Source organism: Dipodomys spectabilis, unplaced genomic scaffold (assembly GCF_019054845.1).
Source record: "Dipodomys spectabilis isolate Male_0828 unplaced genomic scaffold, ASM1905484v1 ptg000178l, whole genome shotgun sequence".
NCBI classification, from domain to species: domain Eukaryota; kingdom Metazoa; phylum Chordata; class Mammalia; order Rodentia; family Heteromyidae; genus Dipodomys; species Dipodomys spectabilis.
The window spans coordinates 1327990-1346308 of NW_024870855.1; the positions used below are offsets into that span (position 1 = coordinate 1327990).

Below are 18319 nucleotides of genomic sequence, written 5' to 3' on the forward strand. Positions count from 1 at the left end.
GGGGAGGTACACACTTAATCCAGAAATTTATTACTCAATTCAAAACCTCTTAGACTTAAATTTCTTAATAGCCGTACTACCTCTCTATACTTACACAATATTTTAAGTAGTTTTATTTTTAAGTTTGTCACATCTCCTTTATATCCCTCCCCTTTTCTCATCATATCCACAATCTTCTCTGAATATTTCATTTTCAAATATGTATAATTTTTAATTTTTAATTTTTACTTGTCTATTTTTTTGGGTCTCTTTTTTCCCCCTTTCTCTTTCTTCTTTTTTCCCCTCTCTCTCTTCTTTCATCCTATCCAACGTATTTCCTGCTTTGAGAGTAGGACTTAGTTAACTCTCCCTGTGCCTTTCCATATCTCTCTATTCCTATTTTTACCCACACCTCTCCCTAAACCTAATAATTTCTGGTTTGCCAAATTCTTCTTTGCCCATTCTTCGTAGCCCATTAATATATAGTTGTTTGATGTTGAATAGATGTATCTGTCGAACTAGACTGTATCTGCAGACTATTGACTGTGCAAATACAGACTTTGGTTGATGCTTGCCTTAGGATAGTGTTCTAGCGCAAAACTGGTGTTATTTTCATCCTAAATGGGCAGAGTAAGCCAGAAAAACACAAGGAAAATGGCAAGTCCGGGTATCTCAACTCCCACTCATGATAATCAGGGGACAGAACAGATAATGAATAATCCAGAGGAGAGTTCCCAAATAGCTCTATAAACACTGCTGGCAAACATGGTAAATGAAAAGATTGAAAACATACAAAGGACTCTGTATGAGCGTGATAGGGAGAGAGAGGAGGCAAACCAAAGGTTTATACAGGAATATCATGAGCGTGAGGAAGCTACTCAAAAACTGATACAGGATTTGCGAGAGCAGTGAGAACACTCAAAGAGAAAGGCAGGAATGGCGTGAGCAGGCTGAGAACACTCAAAGAGAACTACAGAAATGGCCTGAACGTGAGGAAGCTAAGCAAAGAGTAATACAGGAATTGAGAGAGCAGGATGAGAATACACAAAGAACACTAAAGGCATTCATGAAATCCACTAACAAAGAGCTGAAGGAAGTCAGGGAGACCACAAAGGGAATGCTGAATGGAACCCAACAGAAGGAATGGGAGTCCAAGGAAACCATAACCAATCAACTAAGTGATTTGAGAACAAACACTGAACACCAAATTAAGGAAATAAAGAAGCTCATACAAGATCTAAAACAAAGCTTCAACAAAGAATTTGAAGCCATCAAAGCTGACCAATTAGAAGGAAAAGAAATAAAAAACAAAGTAGAAAGTCTTGACAGCAGGTTAAACCATGCAGAAGATCGAATCTCGGGGATTGAAGACAGCCTAATATTATAGAGAAAGAACATACAACCATCCAAGACAAGTCCAAGAAATATGATAGATCTATCCAACACTTGGAAGACACCATCAGAAGGCCTAATTGAGGATAATGGGTGTAGAGGAGCATCTAGAAACAGAAGTTAATGGTCTAGGAAATTTGTTTAACAGGATCCTAGCAGAGAACTTCCCAAACATGCAAAAAGATAGGCCTATTCAGATACAAGAAGCTTTTAGAACCCCAAATAGACCAGACCAGTATAGGACATCCAACCGTCACAGTATAATCCACACAGGATCAATTCAGACCAAGGAAAAGATCCTTAAAGCTGTCAAGGAAAAAAGATTAATCACCTATAAAGGGAAACCAATTGGAATCACCTCAGATTTCTTAGCAGAGACAATCAAAGCAAGAAGAGCCTGGAATGATGTATGCCATGCCCTAAAGACAAACAACTATCAACCAAGAATACTGTACGCAGCTAAACTCTCCTTCATAACTGAAGGCCAAATAAAAACCTTCCATAGCAAAGAAAAATTGAAACAATATATCTCCACCAAACCACCCCTACAAAAAATTCTGAAAGATGTCCTACACATAGAAAACCAACAAGACCACAATAAAGGCCAAGAAACCGCACCCAAACTGAGAATCCAAGAACCATAGGAGGAACCTAGTAGCTGCAGCCCCCAAGAAGGTGGATTACATGGCAGGAACTCCCAAATACCTCTCAGTCCTATCTCTCAACATTAACGGACTTAACTCTTCAATTAAGTGACATAGACTGTTTAGCTGGATTAAAAAAACAAGATCCTCATCCTCTTTCTCCAACATGTTTAATGGTAAGAATGGAGGCAAGCAGCTGAGAACATCCAACTGTGATGCAGTGCTGGCGGTGCCCACCGCTTCCTCTCCTACTTCTCCAAACAGCAGCAGCTCTAGACCCCCTCTGCCAGCACCAGGTAGTGCAGGACATGCTTCCTTTCTGCAGCCAGTCCCTTCTCAGAGACCTGCCCCGAGAACTTCTGCACAAACAGATCTTGCTCATTCTGGAAAATGACCTCTGTGACACCTCTATTTGGTACATTCTCCAGGGATCAGGATTTGAAATGGAAGCTTAAATGTCTGTTTTCTGGAAGCCAGGCCCTTTCTCCTCAAGCCAGGTTAGCAGATTGCAAAAAGACAAGAGTAAGCCTCATTTTAGACAGCGCATGGTGGGGAGCAGGTGGGGAGGCTGGCCCACCTTCTACAGACATGGCCTCACTGTGCACCCACCCAGCTTCCTTCCTTGCAGCGGTGGATCAATGTGGTCACTCAGTGACATCCAAATGTCCATCACACTGCAGGCCATTGTGAACTGTGTTTCCAACTTTGCTGCCATCTACTCTTGACATATTTGGCCCCTGGATAGCAGAATGGACTCAATAACTTTTGTGGAAACAAGTTTGTCATTCAGGCCTTTTCTTCTGTGATCATTCTGGGCCTTGATCTCAGGGTCTGGGCACTGTCTCTAAGCCTATGTACTGAAGGTTAGGTTAGTGCTCTCTATCACTTCAATACAGCTCCACATATGGCTCTTTTGGTGTTGATTTGGAAATAACAGTCTCCTGGACTTCCCTGCAGGCACAGGGTTCAAATGGAGTCTTGAGAGCTCAACCACCTGGATAGCGAGAATGTCAGAAGGAAGCAAAGCCACCAGTACCAGGCTGGTCAGGACTTTTTACCTGGCATTTTACCGATCCTTCCAGGGGGTTCACACAGGGAAGACAGGCAATTCAAGTACCACCTGCAATTGGTGCAAATTTCTTCATCGCAGTGTGAGCAGTTGGTGAGGAAGAATTCTTAGTGTTCTTCTCCTCACATTCTCATGACTCTCTCAACCCAATCATGCCAGAAAATACCAACTCTTGGGTCCAAAGCAGACCCCTTTGTTTCCATTCTGTTTCCCACTGAAACTCACATGAGAGCTCGTGAAAACCTACAATCCAAGTAGGAAAAACGTCAATTCTCCAAATTGTGACCCCTTTCTGTGGGTTGTTTCTCTCCGGATAGTAGGGAAGAGCTGTGATGTGTGCCTGTGCAGTAGTGAGAACATTTTCCTAGGTAAATTCTGTCCTAAAGGAAGGATCTGGTCCATTCATGATCTGAGTGTGTACGGCAACTGATGCCATCCAGTCCCACAGAGCCAGGCCTGGGCTCACTGAAGGGGCTCCTCTTTGGCATCACTCAGGAATATTTACAGATGCAAATATTCCCCAACCAGGGCACTGACAGGTCATTCTTCTCTTTGCAGGAAGCTGTCCAACCACATCCACACCTGTGTCAGCATGTCAGCACCTGTCTGTAGGCATGGCTGAGGTGGCCATTTTTGAGCAAGTCCTGAAGAACCAGGCAGAGCACAGGCCTGAGATCGTCCTTCCACAGCATCCTGAGGACCTAGACACAGGTGTTTTTGTCACTACTTCTATACTGGATATTCACATGAGTTGGTCTTGAACAAACTCTGAATGCACACTTTTACAAAATTTAAGCACAGCCACTGAATTAGGAGGGACTAGGGTTTGGGAGTAAGTGCAGGCAACACATCTTCCCTATGGCATGTGAGGACTGTGACAAGGTGCAGACAGTACCACTGGTGGTCTGTACTTGTTTCTGTGTGCTTCCAGCATGGCTGGGGAGAATGCACACAGCGTGAGGGCTGAAGAAAGGCAACTGAGGTGAATTGCAGAGCTTCTATCAGTTTGTGATTGAGTAGGAAATGTAGACTTGGTCCTTTGCTTGTGGACCTAGCTGGGGGAGGTACTGAAACCTTAGCAGTTCCGTCCTAGTACAATAGGCCACTGGGGGCATGTCTGGCCATCCCTGCCTGTACTGGAAGCCTGCTTTGGCTGCATGAGGAAAGCAGCCTCTGTCATTGCTCACTCCTGATGCTATGATGTCTGACTCACCACAAGCCTATCACAACCGAGCCTGGACTGAAGAGGCCGGAAGCCAGCCAAAACACACTTTCCTCCTTGAAACAGTTTCTCTCAGTCACTTGTTATAGACAAGGAAAGCCTAACCACTTCCTTGTGAAGTCTCTTACCTGCTGAGTCTCAGTTGCCCCTTCAGTGAATCAGTACAAAGACTGAGTCAGAAAATACTGGAAAAGGCCAGGCCATTCTGGGGCAGGGTAATATATGAGGATCCCACTTCTGGGCATTTACCCAAGTGATCACAAACAAGGCCATAGTAAAGCTACCAGCACAACTATCTTTATTGCAGCATTATTCATAATACCTAAAATATGGAACCAACCCAGATGCCCCTCAGTAGATCAATGGATTAAGGAAATGTGGTACACACACACACACACACACACACACACGCACACGTGTGCGCACACACACACACATATATATGTACATAAAATTGAATTTTATTCTTTGCTTACAAAGAATGTCACCACCCCATTTGTTAGGAAATGGAAAGACCTGGAAAAATCATATTAAGTGGAGTAAGTGAGATCCAAAGAAAAAGACATCTCACGGTTTCCCTCACTTGCAATAATTACTATATAGCTAGGATAATTTTATCAGGTGAGCAGAAAACCTCTCAAACCTATTTACATATGACCATATAAGATGGTGTTAAGTGAAATGAACCCCAAGATATGGGCAAAAGTGATGTTTCTTTGTTGTAATTTTAAAGTACAATGTGATTTTTTGGTTTCCTTTCTATGTTCTTCCCCTGTTGTCACTGCATTTGATTTTGGTACCCTGAATCTTGTACATACATTTCTCTACTTTGGGGAGGGTAAGGGGAATAACAAAATATTGAAACAAGGACACCAGAGGACCCACTGCAACAATGATCCCACAAGACAGTATATTGGAAATGAATGTTAAAACTTCAGGGTGGGGGGAGGAGTGAGGGAGGTGGAGGAGGAAAAGGATAGTGGGAGAACAACAAGGGAGGGGGGTAACAACGCTCAACAAGAAATGTACTCATTACCTTACTCATGTAACTGTAACCCCTCTGTGCAGCATCTTTACAATACAATAAAATCAATTACTTGTTTTTTAAAGGTCAGGCCATGGTGCTCCTGTGACATTGCCTCCTACTGCATTTGTACAGCAGGGATTGGAGGATGACCCCAGCTTTTCTAGGCATTTGATGGGCAACTTTCATGATCACCCTGTGTTCTCATTCACTCAACTACACTGTCTGAAGGTAACTTAAGGAATTCTGTCCTAAGACAACAGTTATCGGTAGCTCTTAATGTGTGGTGATAAGCTCCAGACAGATGCCATGTTTGAGCTGAAGTGTCTCGTTCTAACTTGTAGAATGGGATAAGCTGGGAGGGAGGGAGAAAATAACTGGAAACATGCGAATGCTCACTGAAGGGTTAAAGTACTTGAGGCAGTGACCATTTGTTGCTCGTTTCAGAGCAGAGCAATACGTGGTGCTAACCCACCTGGTTGTATGCCTTTAGAAGACCTGCAAATCCTTAACTTGGGGCTCTCCTCCTAGGCTCCGCTGTGTCAGAGTGTAGGATGAGGCCCGAGCTGCAGCCCGCCTAAATAAAACCTCAAAACAGCTGTAAAGTTGACTCTCGGTGGTCTTCTTGGTAGGGGTCCTGCAACCTAGGCACAACACTCACTTCCCTGGCACCATCAGAAGCCAGGACTGCATTCACAGGCTAGGATAGCTAAGAGTCATTGGATGCAAATAAACTTTAGGTAATATAAACAGTCTGATCTATCTCAGAATGTTTATCATGCCTTCAGATATGAGGCATTGCAGAATGGCAAGATGTTTCTCACACCTCCATTTCCTCATCCGTAAAGCTACATGAAGGGAGCTGGGAGCAGGGGTGCAGGCCCAGAGTCCCAGTTACTGGGGAGGCTGAGGCATGAGGATCACTTGAGCCAACTACATCAGGATCCTCCTGGGAAATGCAGTGAGAGGCCAATCTCTAAATTGAGTATGCAAATAAAGAAGTATACAGTAAAGACTTCAGCAACATGCTTCAATTCTGTAAGCAACTATTCACTTACTGGACAATGGAGGCAACACAAGTGGGACTAATTTCTAGTCTTTGCAAGCTGTCAGCTCTGCTGCACTGGGACAACTGGCTGTGTCCCTTGGGGTTTTCTCTGTTGTCACCCTTGTATACAATGGACACAGCCCGAAGTCTCCTTTTCATCAGGTTTCTCAGGAGTTACCATCTGTCCTTGGTCTCTAGGTGCACAGTCATTTGCATATACTGCTCCTCTTCTTGCTCTTCCAAAGTGGCAGACACCAGAGAAAGCTCACCCAACAGGGATACCAGCCAGGTCAGGCGAGAGATGCTACTAAATGCAGGAAAGAAGCCAAACTGCCCTTCTTCCATTGGGCCAGCTGTGGGCAATCACAGGTGCTGTGAGGACTAGGAAGAAGAGAATATCTGAGAACAGGCAGGACCCAGGTGCATGGGAGAACACATGGACAGGGGGACCTTGCCTTACCATGCGGCTAACTGTAGCCTCACCACAGAAAGTCCCTTGTAGGTTTGAACTTCAATTTTGCTAGTAAAATTAGACATGCTACTGGCAATAGCACACAATTCAGCTACACACAATGATAACTTGTAGAATGGAATAAGCTGGGAGGGAGAGAGAAAATATAGTCAGTTTACCTGTCTACTTAGGTAGATACACACACACACACACACACACACACACATTGCAGGGTGATCCCCTGTATTACAGATTGTAACCATTAATTCCCTGCTAGACATGGTACCCCCCCCCCCCAAAAAATAATGCCCACCAAGTTTCAAACATGCCACTGGGGAAATGTGGTCCTAGCTTCAAGCCTTCAAGTCTCCCAATATTCCAGACAAGAGGAATTGCCCAGGTTGAGGCAATGAGTCAGGGACAGTTCAAGTCTTAAACTTTGATCTCTAGGAAGCCAGTTCCACAAAGAACCGAGCAGGAGACAATGTCGGAGTTCATGCTGGAATGATCAAATCTGATTTTGAGCTCAGATTCTAATTTGGGGGCAATGCATTCATCAAATGCTTCCTACATTTCTACATAATTATGAGGGTAGCTCGTCCATGAGGCAGTGCCCTTGTTCCATCTGTGTATCCCCCTCCCGGATCTCCCTTGGATCCATTCTGCATCCTGGCTCTTCTCCCAGAAGGCAGAGAAGAGGCAGCATCATGAATCTCAGGCTCCCAGCTGTGCCACCTGCTGGACAAGCCTTCTATGTCACTGGCACCCGAGGCTCCACACTCAGGCTTTGCCCTCCCCACAGGGGGCCACCCAGTCCATAGGAAGGATCTGCTATTTCACAGGAGCAGCAATGGCCTCCCCTTTCTCCTGCCCCACACCGCTAAGACAACTTGGTCAGTGGAGCGTGACTACTCTGCTAGGAAATATGGGAAGTTTCTCTCGTCCCACCTCTCCCATTTTCCTCTTGCTTTTTATTTACTTGGTTGCATTTTTAGCACGAGACATAGAAGAATACATCATGCTAGAAAGAACTGGAGCCTTCTTTCTAACTTTAATATGTCTAAAGAGCTCTCCATGAAATCCAAGGTTGTGCACATTTTTGGTAAACACTTCGTTTCTTTTCCTGGTTATTTAAAATGTCCTTTTTCTTCATAACTCAATAGCAATCTATCTAAAAGATTTTCCTGATATTAACAAAATTTTCTAAACATCACTGAAGGGAGAAATCCAAAAGTTAAAAAAAATCCCTATTACATACTACCAGATCAATTATGGTAAATTTAAATTTTTTTTAGTTGGATGGGGGCAAAAACTCTGGAGTTGCACATCTAAAGCAAATACCTCTGTACCTGTAGGTGTGAGATTAGAATTCTAATCTTGCTTACCCGAATATACGCATCTTGGTGATGTTTGGCGAAGTACAGCATGTTGTCAAGAGCCAGCATCCCAGGAGGAGTCTGGGTGAAGTCCATGGCAGGGTTGACATGATTCTGCAATAAAAATCAAGTACTAGGTGAGGTTAATTCTTCAGCAGACTTTGCCAATCACAGCAGGGGGAAAGACAGTGGAGGTGCACCTTGCCTACCTCAAGACTGAAGGTTAAGTTCCCAATGACCAACTATGTCAACCTATTGGGATGGGCGGAGGAACTTCTTCAAGCTCTATGGGCTCAGCTAAATCACTTTTTATAACCCAGGGCTGGAAACCCAGTTAAAGATCGAAACACAGGATCATCCTTAGTCACGTCACATTTCAAGGAAAAGAAAATAACACGCAAGTTCAATCTCCGGCAGTTGCATTGAAGTGAAGCCAGTGGCACAGGGCGAGAAATATCTGGGCTGGAGTGACTCTGCATCCATTTCAGGAGCTGACTGAAGGGAGCCATTACTCCCGGATCTGACCCATCCTCAGGCTTATGCATGAAGGTCGGTCTGGCCACGCCTATCCATCGGCTTTGTAAACTGTCTTGGAGACACAGTCCCCAGGCCTCTACAGGCGCTGGGCTCATGTCTGACCTGTGTAGTCTGCTGACACTAGCATGTTTCTGAGGATTGTGTCTGGCATGATGGACTCCACATATGGCCCAATGTTACCAATGTGCCTAACCAAAGAGCAGGCCTGGCTCAGACAAATATTTGTGTATGTATGACATTAATTGATCAATGAACACTATGATAGCTCTTCGGGCAAAAAACAGCTCTCTGCCTGGACACATCAAAACCAGTCACACCAAACACTGGACTGAAAATGCAGATCTGAACAGTGAATGATTGAGAGGAAGTCATGTTTTCCATTTTTTTTTCCTGTTGAACACATGAAAAGAACATCCAAGTGGGGTGCTGTGGTATATTCCTGTAAGCCCAGCATGTGGGAGACTGAGGCAGACGGATGGGGAGCTCCATATCATGACAACCTGTGCCAGCAGAACAAAGGCTGAGGATGTAGCCGAGTGGTAGAAGAGCGTGCCTAGCATGCCCAAGGCACTGGTTCAATTCTCAGTGTTGCACAGAGTCAAAGGCAATTTGTTGTTGAGGACTGTAGGTAGAGATGCTACACATTTTTCCAATTTTATTTTCGTGTACAGATGCTGTACAGAGGGGTTACACTGATATGAGTAAGGCAATGAGTACATTTCTTGTTGAGCATTGTTACCCTCTCCCTTGTTGTTCTCCCACTATCCCTTCCCTCTCCCAACTCCCTCACTCCTCCCCTCCCCCCAAAGTTGTAAAGTTCATTTCCAATATACTGTATTGTGGTTATCATGGTTGCAATGGGTCATCCTGTGTCCTTGTTTCAGTGCTTTATCATATTGGACTTGTATCTAAGTTTGCTGAATTTATCTAGTAGTTCTCACCATTTATTTGGTGACATCATTAGGATTTTTCTGTACATAAAAGTGCATCATCTACAAATAACTTGACTTCCTTCTTTCCTGTATATATAACTGTCATTTCTTTCTTTTGTCTAATTGCTCTGACTTGTAATTCTAGCTCTATGCTGAATAGGAGCTGGGGGTGGGGAGGTATCGAATTTCACTACAAAAATAATAGCTATGTGTGATTAAGCATGTGTTAATTAAGTAGATTTAACTATTCCACAATGTTTATTTATTTCAACATATACTATACATGAGAATATCACACATGATATCTGTCAGTGTAAAAATATTTTTAAACTGTTCAACGATTATTAGTGACTACTGCTTTCACCTCACAATCTTGAAAAGTTGCATATTTTCATTTTGACTCTTTATTACATTTTTAATAATCACTTTGAGTTCTTCTCACTCCTTTCCTCCCTCCCCACCTCCTTTTCTTTTATGCTGGGATAAATTCTAGTCTAACAGCATTTTTTTTCTTATTTGTGTACAGGAAGGCCTTCTTATGTAAGGTTCAAACCACCCACACTTTGCTATATTATTAAAGTGTACATCTAAACTATTTTCCTAAAGCTGATTTGAAAACTTGCTTATGAGCTGATAAATGACAGCTCCAGGCCACAGCTCCTGCTTTAAAACCACACAAGTTCACCACATCCAAACAGCACCAAAGTACTGAGTCCAATATGTTACATTTTAACATTTCCTCCTCAATCATTTATTAAAATGTTGGAAAGTTTTTAGAATACTCCAATACTATGATCAATGTGTGTGTGTGTGTGTGTGTGTGAGAGAGAGAGAGAGAGAGAGGGAGAGAGAGAGAGAGCGCATAAATCATATGGTGTGTCACATACAGTGTGTCACACAGTATGGTTCAGCTGGGTTTGACATGCCTCATTCACTGTGGTGAAGGACCAACTCCTATACTATAGCGGTAACAGGGGAAACAATATCCATGATTGGAAATGGACAACCAGAGAATTCACCACAAGAGCCATTTGTACTTAAATGATCTCCTAGGCAGAGTGATTTAGTAGAGTTTAGTGGAATTTCTCCCATTGTATACACACTGGATCTTGGAGGCATGAGATTTTCATCAACCTAAGTGACATAGAAAAGTTGCCTTTCTGGGCTGGGAAGGTGGCTCAGTGGTAGAGCGCTTGCCTTGCATGTCTGAGGCCCTGGGTTCAGTTCCCCAGCACCATATAAGCAAAAAGAAAAAGCCGGAAGTGGCTCTGTGGCTCAAGTGGTAGAGCGCTAGCCTGGAGCTGAAGAGCTGAGGGACAGCACCCAGGCCCAGAGTTCAGGCCCCACGACCGGACCAAAAAAAAAAAAAAAAAAAAGAAAAGTTGCCTTTCTGAGGGCTTCCACTGCAGAGAACCTGACATGTGTGAAGTGTCAGAATAACGCAGCCACCTGGTCCTCTTGTGGTATCCACATGACTGACGAGGAAACCAAGTTCACCAGCTCCCGGCCCTCCCTACCTGTCTGTGAACAAGTACACAGGACTTCTGTAGACAATGCATTTCAACCATCCATCTCCTGTTCCTACGTTTCCCCTTCCTACCAGTATGACAAGCCAGATGCATTTATTTTATTTTGGCACTGCCAACATTGGATTTTCATAGACCAACAAAAGTTTATTTGACATCAGCTAATCAATACGAGCCATCCTGAAGCACAGGCCAGCCAGTAAAGGAAAGGGCGTCAGACATAAAAGAGAAAACCGTGACATTTATTTCAGACCTACTGCTACTATCGATTTATCAATGTAATCCCAAAATAAATACACACGGAAATAAGGGGAGAAAAATTAATTTCTCTGAATCTAATTCCAACAACTCTCTTAAACACTAGGTAGATGAAGATGACCATGTAAAATCCCCATGGCTCAGGCACCATCAAACTTGTTTGAGTTTAGCATTTACAATCCCAGTGAAGACACCTTGCATCAATCACACCCATCCTTGGGCACCTGGGTGATCAAAGAAGTTACAACTGTTCTCCACAGATCCTTCCAGTTAAAAACCAACATAGCTACAGGACTGTAAACATTCACATACAGCAAGAGCAAAGGAGGATATTCTTAGGGGAGAGGAACTCAGAGGCACAATGCCTATGTATATCTGATCATATAAAATCATATTTATCGATGTGACCTCTAGAAAATGAAACAAGAGGTATTTTGTTGCTTTTTTGTTTTCTTTTCTTTTTGTCTTGTTTCTTCATTTGGGAGGGTAAGTGGAGAGTACAGAAATAGAAGGACAAAAGGTGAACAAATGGGGCAGTGGTACTCACTAGACACTATGTTAAAAATGAACTATACAACCTGTGGATGGGGATGGAAGGGAAAAACTGGGAAAGAGCAAAGGAAGGGGTGACAATGTCCCAAAAGAAATGTACTCATCACCTGACCCATGTAACCGTAACTCATCTGTCCATCAGCTTTATGGTAACAATTGAAAAGGAGGAAAAAGAAAACCATAGTGCAGTGCCTTAGGATCTGTGGAGAAATGGATCCAGGATCCTGCATGCGTTATCAAAATCTCATGATGCTCAAGTGCCTTCTCTATAATAGCAAAGCATCTGCACACATCCTCCACATACTTTACTTATTCATTATTCTTAATTATCTTTAAGAAGTTGTAGCAAGGGGTTTCAATTCCACCATGTTCTCTACACCTTTGCTCGATTCCCAATGGATGTCCAATATAACATGAGTGCTGTGTAGGTAGCTGTTATACTGTACAGTTGCAGGAATGAATGATGGCAAGCAAAGAACCTGTACACTTTCAGTCCAGATGGAATTCCTTTCAAATACTTTTCAATCCCTAGCTGGTTGAATCTGTGGGTGAGAAACCCACAGATGCAGAAGGCCCCCTTTAATTGATGTGTAAGGTCCTCATCCTCAAGTTAGTAAGTGGAGCTACTAAAATTGTGTCTATGATGTGGCAGGTATTATGTAAAGTGTCTTGCATATTCGAACCCTTAGGCCTCATCAAATGCTCCCAGGATCAACATGAACTTTCTCTTCCTTTCCCAACAAGAAAACTGAGCCAGCCAGGCACCGTTTGGCTCATGCCTGTAATCCTAGCTACTGAGGAGGCTGAGATCTGACAAAGCCAGCCCAGGCATGAAAGTCCATGAGACTCTTATCTCCAAAAAACCACTAGAAAACCGGAAGTTGTGCTGTGGCTCAAGTGATAGAGTGCTTGCCTTGAGCTGAAGAGCTGAGGGACAGCGCCCAAGCCCAGAGTTCAAGTCCCACGACTGACCAAAAAAGGAAAGAAAGAAAGAAAGATAGAAAGAAAGACGAAAGAAAGATAGAAAACTGAGCCATTTGGAGTTCCTGTAGCTCATTCAAAATTTCAAAGCTGCTTAATGTGTATAAAACCAGCAGGAATCATAATCAGAGGGTAAACTCAGAGTGCAGATTTTGAAGCAGAATTTTGTAGCATCTGATTGACCAGTTGGAATTCCCAGCAAATTTCAAACAAACATCAGACTCAAGTTCTAGCTCAGTTTGAACTGCTCAGTCAACAGCATTGTGTCATGCAGAATAAGCCTAGATCTGTTCTAATCAAAGCTGTAATTTCTCTGCTGCCCCCTCCCCCCCCCCCCCACCCCACCACAAACACCAGACACCAGACCAAAGTCCTTCACATTTGCAATGAACCATGTCCTAACTGTCTCCAGCAAATAGGCTCTTGCCACACAAAAGCCAATTTGAAAATTGCCTTTGATGTAGATTATGAAACATCAGTGCATTTTTATATAAAACTAAACTAAACTTTTCTAGTTGGGAATGAGCTATGTTCCGTCTCTTTCTGATTCCGGCTCTCATTCTTCCAGCCCCTCCTCTCTCCTTCAAATTAGTATTTTGGTTATTTTTCTTGGCTGTTGTTGTTGTTGTTGTTTGTGGGTCTTTTGTCGTTATTTACAATTGCAGTTAAGAAAAAAGGATTACAGGCTGAAGTATCTGGAAGCTTCTGTACAGTGACAAAAATGCTCTGGGACCCAGCCAAGGCTCTGCCACTCCTTCCTTATTTATGAGCTGCTCTGGGTACAGATTTATTTTCCTTTCTGCATCCATGCTATTTTTTCCACCTGTCTTGGAATGGAAGCTGCAAGAGCTTTGATAAATGGCTTAAAATGTCCCCCTACTTTTACTGCAAAGCCTGTGTACATCCTTCTAAGACACCATTCTTGGGTCCTGTGGATGTCAGGCTCTGTGAATCAGAATGGACAGCTCACTGGGGAAGGGGAATAGCTATGTCCCATTCCAGGGCACCGGAGGGAGGCTGTGGGAGTGGAAGATGGGGATCGGACACTGGGGAGACCATGGATTGTGTTCCAGCCAGCATCTGAAGTCGTTCGGTGTGTGAGTCCTATGCATCGGGATCTCTTCTGTCACCTACATGCCAGCTTTCTGGCTGACTTATTCCAACCATCATCCAAGACTGACTTACTCCAACCATCCATCCAAGGGGAAAGTTATAAGCTCTAAGAGAGAAAAATCTCTGAACCTATTCTGGGCCCTAACTCCTCGGCCATTGGAAGATGGAGGTGTTCCATAAATAGAATCTAGGCCAGCCCTTTGTTTTATAGATGATAAGAACAAGCCTCTGATGGAAAATAGTAGGGCTCAAATTTGAGCACACATCTGATCTCCTCCTGGGGGACTCGCTAACACAGCAATTGCTGGAACTGCTTCCAGAATGTCTAGTTTATTTAAGCCTGAAGTGAGATCAAGAATTTGTATCTTTAAAGGTGCCTGTCATCTTAGCTGCTCTGGATGGGAGTGGTGGTATATGTCTCTAACCCCAGATACTCTGCACACAATCATGAGAGGGTCACGCATCATTCAGGAACAGCCAGGGCAAAAGGTTAGAAGACTCTATCTCAACTAACAAGTCGGGTACCATGGTATGCACTTGTCATCACAGCTACAAGAGTGGTATAGTAGGCCCAGGCAAAAACTTATTTGAAACATGATTAAAAGCAAAAAGGGCTCAAATGATAGAGCACCTGCCTAGCAAGTTTAAGGCCTGAATTCAAACTTAAGTATTGCCAACAAAAGAAAGGAGGGAGGGAAGAAGGGAGGAAGGGACAGAGGGAGGTAGCGAAGAACGGGGGGATGGGGAGAAGAAAAGAAAAAGAAAAAGAAGGGAAGAGAAAAGCAAAGAGAATCTGAATGTCTAACCATTTTTCAGGTGGAGTAAAGGGTAATGGTGGGGCCACATGTTGAGACTCACTGGAAGGGAGAATGCCTGACTCATGTCCATTAATGCAGGTCATGACAGAAGAGCCTCTAGAACCTGGATTTACCACTTCCTGGATCTCATATAGTGTCCCTTACAACATATTTGACTCTCAGGTTCAACAACTGAATCCCTTGTCCTTCATCTGCTTTGGGTTCAGACCTCTCATGCATGAAACCGATTTCTTCGTTCAGAAATGGGAAATACAATTCAGCATCCTCTCCCTTGCTCTGTGGTTCACATTTCTAGCTATGGTTATCCACAGTAGCACCTCCATAGGAAGCTGAAATCTGCTGGTACTTGGTGCTTTAGAGGGCTGCTTGGTTCTTGGTTGGGGAAGCAGAGCTGGCAGTAGCTCACAGGATGTTTAAAGGGGCTGGTGCTCAATTACCAATGCCACACTAGTCCTTCGTTCATATGGGTAACAAAGAGATGATTACGATAATGCCTGCCAGATGGCATATGGCAGGAAAGCCTTCTAGGATTTAGGAGTTCGTATTTGTGCTATGTGAGTGCCTACATTTGGCTCAACAAATAGGGTATTAAAGCAATCTTTAGCACAAATCACAGAGTGAATACACATTTTGACTAGGAAAAAGCCTTTATCTGGAGTCTGGCAGTTTAAAGCCACCATCTCCAAGAGGTAGGAGAGTTACATATGAGGTCCAAAACACAGACACAGAAACACACACACACACACACACACACACACACACACACACACACACACACACACACTCATATACACCAGGAGCATGCTGGTGCTTGCACATGCTTTCCACACTGAACAATCTCTGGTGAGCTCTTCCAAATCCTCAATTGCAGGCTGGACCCCAAAGAAGTCCCATGTGAAACTCTGCAGCTGGGAGCTAAGCAACTTCAAAGTGGAAAATTCTGAAAAACCTGCCAAGAGATGATTGTCTAAGCTCAGCTGCAGTGGATCTGTGCTTTCCTACACCGGTGGTTCTCCAGCTTGAACAACTATTGGAGAGAGTAATTTCTTCCATAGCATTTGGGGTTTGGCACAGGGTCCCCAGTGCTGCATGAGGGAAGCCACAGCTTTGAACCTATAGCAGCCCAGTGCGAGTGATGTTAAGAACCTGTGTCCACTGAAGACCTGGGCTGGGAGCCAGGTTTTATGGAGCTCCTGTGCTCTCTCAGTGGACCCAACTCAGGCCTCTCTAACCCCAGCTGCCTCTCACATTTATACCGTGAGGCTCTGAATGCTTCTGACTGTGACCCCACACAGACCCGGACCCCAAAGACCACACCAAGTAACCTTAAGGTGTCTTCTGGTTCCAGCCCTGGTCCCTCCATTCGACTCAATAAAAATCTCTATAGTCTAGATGAAAACAGACAAGATGGATGATCAAATCCAACCTAAGACAGGGAGGTGGGAAGTGGTGGGGAGCAAGAGCCTACTGGGGCCAGGCCTTGACAGTGATACCATCATACAGGAAGAACAAGCGCCTGGCTCCCCGGTGGGGTTGAACTCCATTCCTAGCCAGGTGACAGCCAGCATTAACAACAAGGTCACAGCTCTTGGGTGCAGGGGTGCCTCTACACTGACACAGCTCTTTTTCTTAGGTGCAAAAAGTCTTCAGAGACTCGCTCACAATATAGGCCACATTAGTGTACACACACACACACACACACACACACACACACACACACACACACGAAGGTTTTAGAAACGTAAGCCCACATCTACAGACTGAGGGAAATCTGGATTACAAATAATTCACGAGAACCCAACAGCTCATCATTAAAATTTGATTCTTTCAGGTAAAAAGCACAAAGGAGACTCATGAGAGAAACACGCCAGCCGGTAAGATTCCAAACCACTGGACTGATTGGCCTGCTCTCTCTCATTCTCTCTCCCCACCTGCCACCCTCAACCTTGTAGCCTGGCCCTACATTTCCCGACATGGTCATGTCAAGCCCATGCTGTCAGACAATAGCCCCCCACTGCACAAAGCTCTGGGTTTCCAAGTTGCTGAGGGGGGCTTTCCCTGGAAACAGTCCACAGCCAAGCACACTGTGAAACCATCAACATGGCTAAGAGTTAAGAAGTCCAGGAAGCCCAGAGAAGTCACCATCATATGGCAGCCAGAGGACTTGAGATGTCCGGCTGCATGAATAGGAGCACAGTGATGAGGACTAAGGAAGGTCCATTGTGCCAAGGCTGGTGCACAACATCCACAGTGCCTGGCCTGGTGCAGGCCTTCTCAGGACACAACACAGAGTTTTTATAAAGGCCACTGGGAGAGTCACAGGCAGAACATAGAAAAGTCAGAATAGAGAAGCTGTCCAGGAAAGCTGGACAGAGGAAAGACATGAGGTAGTCGGGGTGGGTATGATGAGTGTGGGTAGACCATCTACTAACTCCAGACATATGAAGGAAAGCTGAGCTAATTCTGTGAGCCTGCAACTAGCAGGCTCAGCATGGGAAGAGGGGCTGCAGGTACAGCCAATGATACTTAGGCCCCAGCCTGTTTCATTCCTCTTGCTCTGTAACTTTGGAAATTTTTGAGCCAGATAGTAAAGAACAGACCACCTGCCTTCAAGCGTCAGAAGTGAGTTATGAAAACCTTAATGTTTGTGTACCAGGATACACACATGCACACACGTACATACATGCATACGCACAGACCCATGCACACACACTCAGATAACCTCACAAGAGCATGGCATTGCCCCATTTGTTAGGAAATGGAAAGACTTGGAAAAAATTATATTAAGTGAAGTAAGCCAGACCCAAAGAAACATAGGTCCCAAGGCTTCCCTTATATGTATATGTCTGATAAAAGCAGAAAAGGTCAGATAAGTTTATGTTAAGTGAAATGAACCCCAAGATTGCTATTGTTTCTAATGGATTTATAAGATACCACATGATTTTTTTAATGTCCCTCCCCCACAGTATAACCCCTGTTTGCACTGTATTTCATATTGGTATAATCTGGGGAGGGGAAGGGAAAAAACAAATTGTTTAAATAGGGATACAGGTTGACCAACTGCAACAATGAGATGTACAAAACACTATGTTGAAAAATAAACTTTACAATTTAGGCGGGGGGTGGGGGGGAGGCCTGGGGGTGGACGGGGGAAAGGGGGAGTGTAGTTATGGAGGAGGGAGGGAAGGGATGGAGGGGAATAACAAAGGAGGAGGCAACAATGCTTGATAAGAAATGTACTGTACAGTATTTTCACAATAAATATTTAATAGAGCTACGTTCTACAGAAATAAAAAAAAAACCTCTCACACCCCAAATTTCAGATTTAAACTAAACTTTCTTGGTTACAAAAGAATATTCTGAGGGTTTTTTTTCCCCTTACAATTTATTCTTGAGA

General features: G+C 43.9%; 2 protein-coding genes across 2 annotated transcripts in view; both read right to left on the reverse strand.

Annotated features, from left to right (window-relative positions):
* LOC122120774 (ral guanine nucleotide dissociation stimulator-like) overlaps positions 1 to 6846 on the reverse strand; it is a 28354-nt gene extending 21508 nt beyond the window's left edge. Inside the window, exon 1 of the mRNA XM_042695013.1 lies at positions 6389 to 6846. The gene's annotated coding sequence lies outside the window, so the exon portion shown is untranslated. The remainder of the gene's footprint in view (positions 1 to 6388) is intronic.
* LOC122120775 (engulfment and cell motility protein 1-like) overlaps positions 5327 to 18319 on the reverse strand; it is a 239999-nt gene continuing 227006 nt past the window's right edge. The window contains 2 exon segments of the mRNA XM_042695014.1: positions 5327 to 5685; positions 8215 to 8319. Of these exon segments, the coding sequence (XP_042550948.1) occupies positions 5539 to 5685; positions 8215 to 8319 (252 nt within the window). The 3' untranslated portion in view covers positions 5327 to 5538.